The sequence below is a fragment of the Chenopodium quinoa genome, unplaced genomic scaffold, assembly GCF_001683475.1.
Source record: "Chenopodium quinoa cultivar QQ74 unplaced genomic scaffold, ASM168347v1, whole genome shotgun sequence".
In the NCBI taxonomy this organism is placed as follows: domain Eukaryota; kingdom Viridiplantae; phylum Streptophyta; class Magnoliopsida; order Caryophyllales; family Amaranthaceae; genus Chenopodium; species Chenopodium quinoa.
The window spans coordinates 6,452,851-6,460,685 of NW_018744704.1; the positions used below are offsets into that span (position 1 = coordinate 6,452,851).

At 40.4% G+C, this 7,835-nt stretch overlaps 1 protein-coding gene across 1 annotated transcript; it reads left to right on the top strand.

The window, feature by feature from the left end:
* The first annotated feature begins 6,107 nt into the window (after positions 1-6,107).
* LOC110703022 lies at positions 6,108-7,604 on the top strand. The gene is made up of 2 exons (XM_021880779.1): positions 6,108-6,734; positions 6,840-7,604. The coding sequence occupies exons 1-2, from the start codon at positions 6,108-6,110 to the stop codon at positions 7,602-7,604; spliced, it is 1,392 nt and encodes a 463-aa protein (XP_021736471.1).
* The last annotated feature ends 231 nt before the right edge of the window (positions 7,605-7,835 follow it).

A 7,835-nucleotide genomic window follows, 5' to 3' on the forward strand; every position in this document is an offset into this window, starting at 1 on the left:
TGACGGTGGCAGCAACCATCGGTTTCTTGATGGGGATTTTTTATTTTTTATTTTGTTTATTTATTTATTTTTTTAAAACTTAACCAATAATATGGCGACACGTGTGCAAGGTGGGCCCCACTAACGGATTTTTGGACGGAATCCGTTAGTTGGAGGTGATTGGTGGTAAAACTAATGTTTAATTTTTTTATGAGGTGGTAAAGTAAATGTTTTTTTTTTGGAGGTGGTAAATTCGACAAAGTCGTTATTTGAAGGTGGTAAAAATTAAAATAAGTCCAACTTAATTAAATTCAATTTTAGTAGTGCACAAGCCTAAATTATTTAAGAACCATTCTTTAAATCAATTTAGTTCTATCTTGATGCTACAAAATTGAAGGGCTACACTCATAATTAATTTAAGCAAATATATATAAATTAATAATGAGATTTGACAAAATTATGGAGGTTGGAAAAATAAACCCTTTCATCCAATGAAAAATTTCCAACAACAACTTGTGTGTAATCGAAAAATTACATCTTCTAATATGAAGATTAATTAAATTTCAATAACAAGTTTTGAACTTTTAGGACTTTAATCAACTCAAAGATGATTAAATCCAAAAATTAGTTCAACATGGAATGTAGCAATCAAAGTTCCAACCAAATAAACAATTAAAGATTGGATCTTTAACATATTAGGGACTTCAAAATACAAGTTCATCATAAACATTCACACTTGAAGCAATTTATTTGCAAAAATGTGAAAATTTCAAGTAAGGTTTATAATTGCAGTAGATTAGTGATGCAACCATACATTTAATCTACCTTTAACATGCCATAATTAATCAAGGTTTAAAGATTTAAAAAATTTCGTCAAAAACGAAAAATCCCTCGAGAAACATGTTTCTTGGTGGATTTTGGCTTCTGGACAACCCTAGAAGGATCAAAAACAATTTAGAACATCTATTTCACCCAAAAATTACTGTTTTTGAGTCAAAATCTGGGTTCGTCAGCCAAAATTAGTAAAAATACGAGATTAAAACTAATTCAAATGAGCTTCTAATCTAACTAGAAAGCAAAACCAGAATTTAAATCCATTTTAAATAACCTCAATTAATTATTGGTTACAATAATTAAAATAGCGCAGCTCCGATACCGCTGTTGGGTTTCGTAGCGTCCAACGCTACGCGGAAGAGAAACCCACCTAAGACGCGCTCACTAATTAAAGAAACTAAATATTTAATCACGTAATTAACAACATAAAAGAGAGAAAGGGAAATGACATTCTTACCCTCGACACGTGCTTCGCTCCTATAGAGCTCAGACTTCAAAGCTTTAGCTCCGCAAGCACGAGAGCCTCCGACGGAGTCCACCCTCGAGACCCGACCCGAACAGTCTCTATCCCGGAGGTTAGCCGGGGCTAGACCAAGATAAGACTAGAGTATTACGAACTTAGAGGTTTTCTCACCTGTAGGGAGATGCCTCATTGAGTTCAACTCAAGTGTCCCTTCCCAATCCCAACTGATGGGTATTTATAGGGAAGGGAGCTCTTGAACTTCAATCTCCCATTCATGTGGGAGAGTTGGTAAAATGCATTTTATCCAATTTATTTTTAATTCAAAAATCAAATTGAAATGCAAGTGAATCAACAAATGACAAGTGTCAAGAGGTGAGCAAGGGGTTAGGTGAGGACCACAAGGGGGGACCATTTTCCCCTTGTTCCCTAAGAAAACCCACACTCACATGCCTCTACCATGCATATTTAACCACATGCAAGATCAACCACACACGCATACGTTGGCTCACGTACATGGTGTGGCTGGGCATAGGCGCAATGCGTTGCTGGCTGCCAGCCTCGCTATGCGGTACACGCACACGCTGTGCTGGCATTGCTAGCTTTCGCTAGCTAGTTGGTGCTTGCACTATGTGTTGCACAACTCGCGCAGCCCACAACATGCGCGCATGATGGGCATTGACGCAAGGCTTGGCTGGCTGCCAGCCCTGCTGTGCTTGCGTGCTGGGCCTTGTGCTATGCGGCATTGCTGCTCGCATGGCCTAGCATGCTTGCTAGGTCCTCGCTGCCCATAAGGCACCTGTTGCCACGCCCCTGCTAGCCCAGCTATGCGTGCTGGTGCTAGCTAGCATGCGATTAGGCACAGTAGCCTCGCAAGCATGCTCGACCAGCAAGTCTAGCACGCACATGCAAGCTTGGCTTGCGGCATAGTCATGTATGTGGTTGGTGCCCTATGCTAGCCTAGCCTTCGCATGGCTGGGCCAATGCGAAGCTACAGCTTAGCTTAAACTTGTCATTTGCTTGATTTCTTGTCTCGTCGAATTCTAAACTCGACTCGACTTGCGACGCTCGGTTTCGACGCTCTATGCTCGACATCCGACGTCTTTGTTCGTAATACTCTAACGACTCATCTAATCCTTCGGATTGATTCGTCGCTTCGTATCGGTTACTCGATTGGGTGTGACCCGAAGAGTTCAGTCAAGATTAAGTTGTAATATTAATTACACATTAATATTATTGATCAGAAGCGGCCTCCACCTAGGCATTCTGATCACTTGACCTCACTGAAGAATTAACTTTCTAATAATTTTGAACCCTCTATCAGAATAATACACTTGTTGGAAGGATACCATTCCTTTCACTTCTTTTAGCTAGCAAGTTGACATGAAGGATGGTCCTTGTATAAAATATGCAACTGATCAAACAAATTTAGGACTCTTGCACCCAATTCACCTCCGGCCTGAATACAGGATAATTCAATGTTAACTTAGGAAAAAACATGGTGACCCTGATTTATAAATTTACAGCCATAATGATCATACTATAAACAACCTAAAGTGCATCAAAAATCAATATAAAGTTTTATGCAACTTTTATATCCTCTCACACACCATCGCACAATCAGTCCGGTATGTTTACCAGATATTCCAAAAACACGCAAGCATATAATTATATATACACTTATCTTCATTTTTATCTAGCAAACAATTATAATATGGAAAACTAATAACTTAAATAATAATCATTGTCATTGATATAGTGACCTTTTTCAGTTACATAGGGAACTAATAATATAGTAACTTTTATATTGATATAGGGACCCGCATATTATAGTATTAGGAGACTATCATAACATAAGCAACTAGCTATATTAACAGGTGTTACTAGTTAGTATTGCTAAAATATTAGCTTCCTCCAATATAGGCCCATTTTAGTCACTCATGGTTAACTTTAGTATTGCTAAAAAAATTTGCTTTTCAAACATTATATTAACAGGCGTTACTAGTTAGCTCGAATTCAACCCCTACATATGAATCAAGAATTACACATTTTTCAACACTTTTTTTTAATAAAATGAAAATTAGTACTATCACTAAATAAAAGTTGACAGACAATAATGTAGTATAATCCAATACATAATTAACATCATATAATTCAAAAAATTGAATATTAAGGTATAATAATCCAAAAATCCGACATTCATCATACCTTCTATATCTTGCAAATTAACTCCTGTTGAGCTTCGAAGGCCTCTCTGTTTTTTAAAAGTCGCACCACCTCTAGTTCTCACCATATAAATATAATCTAATCCAAATCGAATGAAAATGAACAAAATTTGAGAAAATATACAACAGCCCATACCTCTCATACCAAAATTAGGCACTAATATACATAGAGCTCATACCACTATCATGCTAGCTTATACAACTGTCATGCTATAACCATATTTCTAAATTTGAGGGTTAATGACCTATAGCCTACCACTAGACACACTGTCTGCAACCATAACACCACTTAACCAATCACATTCTTTCTTATACACAGCATATAACAACCCATTAAAAGGAAAAATCACATATCTACACACCACATCACACATGAGTGAAATCAACATGCTCACAATCACAAGCAGAACTTTCACCCAATCACACACCTATACACCAACGAGCAGCTTAGTGTCCATTCACATACCCACAAACATCACACCACCACCACACAGAGGAGCATAAACTCGTATATTATGGAGAGAGATGTATAACAATTATAAGAACAATAAGATGAAATGGAGCAACAGGCATCAGGATACACACTATTTGCAAGGAAAGTTGCCTAAACAAGTTAGAACTTTATATTTGAATAAAAGATGAGTGACATTGAGTATAAGTGTATATCCATTTATATAACGGAAATAAGAAACTTCTTTTCATTCATTTCACTTTGGTCAAGAACAACAAATTAACAACAACTTTACAAGCCACCTAAGTATAAAATCTGACAACCAACAATTATCTTAGAACTTCGTATATGGCTACCGATCAACTATTCAACTAAAAATAAAATCCAACTTATAACTCATTGCAAAACTACCATAATTATAGGTTGTATATATAAACAATTTCTACGGCAATACAAAAGCAAGGAAATTATATTTCTGACAATTAGACTAAATACATCAATAAAATGCAGAAAAATTAGAAAAATATCATCAAAATAATCGAATAAAACACAAAGTTCAGAAAATTTGATGATGAAATTGAAAATCGAACACAAAGTGATAAACTAAGCCGAAAAACAGAAGCAAAGTACTCAAAAAATTTGACGTCGAAATTACAAAATTAAACAAAAAACAAAAGCAAATTACTCAAAATATTTGATGATGAAATTACAAAATTAAACAAAAAACAAAAGCAAAGTACTCAAAAAATTACATAAATCGGAAACCAAAAACTCGAGAAATTACTTGAAAAACAACGATATGAAGAAATTATGAAAAACGCAAAATAATTTACTCAAAAACCAAAAAAATCAGAAAATTACAAAAATTGTAATTTCGTATACAATTTGCTTTGCTTCATTGAAGCTAATGATCTGTGTTTGGGGTCCAAATAACTTATATTTGGGCCTAGTCCACAAATGAAAATAAATAAAGCCTAACAGGCAAGGTTCAACCCTCATACTCTAAAGCCAAGTCAAGAAAAGCACGGCCCAGTCATATGGCAGCCCATTTGACTATTCAAGCCTAATCCACTCAATTGGGACAAGGTATAAAAGCTCATATTTTTGTATAATTAGATTCATTCACACAAATTGCCTCAAGCAACAAATTATCTTGCATAGCTTTTCTCTCATTATCTTACATCCGTACTGACTTCGGCATCGGAGGGGCCTTCCTCGGCACAACCCCTGAGGCCAGTTCACGTGTGTTTAACTATGCAGGAAATCCTCAATTCGGTCATCACTCGAATTGGGCTTCATCTCCACTCATCCAAAGGACCTGCCGAAGATCCATTGTTTTCTAACTGAAACAATTAGGCGCCATCTGTGGGGATACATACAAAAATTCAGCCAAAAATCTCATACCAATCTTAGCCAACGCAAAAAAAAAAAAGAAAAAAAAAAAAAAACAAAACATGACTAAGAGTGCAAAAAGCTCTAAAAAAGCGAGAAAGATGGGCCTAATAACGGTAAGGACCGGTAGAACACCTTCACCGTCGCCTGAACCATCTGCTTCTAACTCCTCGAGAGGAGAAAATATGCGCGAGGAATCTCCCTCCCAACGGGATTACCAAACTAGGAACTCGCCGAGGGAGAGCGAGGCTCATAAGCGGAGTCCTTCACCAAGCATGCATTCAACTCCTCCCACCGTTCCTTCGACTGAAGAGGTGGTGAGGACAGTGGCAGTCTGCATGGAGTTCATGAAAGTCCTGGGTGGACGCCTCCCATCCGTGCATACCACTTCTCCTCCACCCCCTCCGAAGTCAAAAAATCAGAAGAGAAAACTAAATTCGGAGGGGAAGGGCGGATTCCACTCTCCAAAGGAGAGAAAAGCGGAAGAGCCAAAAGCCTGGGCAAGTCAGGACGAGAACGACGAGGGAACTCTGGTCACTTCGAAAATTCCCAAGTCCGAAACCCAAAGGACAATCCAAGCAGCCACAACGCTTCTCGCCGAAGCGTTTACGAGCGCCTAGGGGAAAGGGAGAAGGACATTCACAGTCGTCTCACTTATCCCGAAGGCTCTCGTCCAAAGCTGTCACGCGGAGGGACACCCCTCACTTCCACCTCTCTAAGAGGGAGAAATGAAGTTCCTTCGGAAAGACAGAAAGGGAAAGCTGTGATGGTTCCTACTAGTTCCCCTTTCCAGAAGTGGATACTGGAGGAACATGCGCCGACAGTCAAAATTCCGGCACGTATTACGTACAATGGTACTTTGGATCCAAAGGACTACATAGCCTCCTACGAGAGGCATATGTACCTTAATCCCAGGTCCGAAGCTACCTGGTGCAAGTACTTCGCTACGACCCTTAAAGGTGTTGCCCAGTCATGGATTACCAAAGGGCTGAAGGAAGGCTCTATAACGGGTTGGAGTGATCTTGCCAACACGTTCAAAAGCAAGTTTTCCACGGCTAACCGCCGAGAGAAAACTAATGCCGAGCTCATGAGCCTGCAGCAAGCGGAAGACGAAAGTCTCCGGGATTATTTGACTCGCTTCAGCAACGAGACGTCCAGAATCACAAGTCTGGATCAGAGCCTAGCCGTATTCGCACTACGGAACGGCTTACAAGCTGGTAAATTTCTGGATTTCATGGTCATGCATCCCCCGCAGACCTTGGAAGAAGCCCTCGACGCTTCGGATAAATTCATCCGAGCCGAGGAATGGAATAAGGCCAAACTGCAATCTCAGTCAGGACTTGCAAAAACAAAAGGGAAACCAGCCGAAGTTACAGGGTTGAGGAAAGGGAAGGCAAAAGCTTCAGAACCTCCCTCGACCACATAGCCGAAGAAGGATAAGGCTCCCTATCAGGGAAAGTTTGAATCTTACACCCCTCTCACCTTACCACGTACTAAGATCTTTAGTGCGACGAGGGAAGAGGGAAGATTCAAGAAACCGAAGCCACCTCCTTCTTGGCATCAGAAGAAGGGGCAGGATCATTGGTGCGAGTTCCACGAGTCACGTGGACACCACACCGAAGATTGCCTTCAGCTGAAGGACCAGATTGAAGAGCTGGTCCAAAAAGGAAATTTAAAGAAATATGTCGCGGAACGCCGCGAAGAAAAGAAAGCTGAGAGAAACTGTCGGCAGGATCTGGACTACCACCGAAAAAGGGACAAACCTCGCGAGGGAGGAAATAATGATATCCTGACCATTTCCAGGGGTATTTCTTGGAATGCACTGAAGCGCCATCTGAGGGGTCTCACCCATCAGATTCATCATGCTGAGTTCCGAAAACCACAGTCTCCGGTGCCGAACATGATGTTCACATCCGATGACTGCAGGGGGGTGGTGTATCCCCATGATGACCCACTGGTTATCATGATAAGCATCGCAAACCACAACGTCTATCGAACACTAGTAGACGGTGGCAGCGGGGCAAATATACTTTTCCGAAAGGCATTTGACCAGCTAAAGTTGGAGAGCAAGCGCTTGACTCCAGTTCCATACCCGGTCACTGGGTTCAACGGCTCTTCTTCATATCCAGATGGGAAAATTCTTCTTCCCGTCAGCCTCGGCCAAGACCGAGCGAGACGAAGCATTATAGCCGAATTCTTGGTCATCGATGCCCCATCAGTTTACAAAGTCATTATGGGGAGACCCCTCATCCATGATGTTTAAGGAGTCGTCTCGACATATCATCAAGCAATGATCTACGTTTCAGATGAGGGACACTCCGAAAAAATCTTGGGCAGCCAAAGAGAGGCCCGAGAATGCAATTTCCTCAAGCCATCCAAGAGTCGCAATAGTGACAAGGATGATGACGAAGAAAAAGAGAAAGGAAAGGAGCGAGGTACCAATAGGCCGAAAGGCTTAAGTGCTTCGGCCCAGGGCTCCCCAAATAAGAGAACA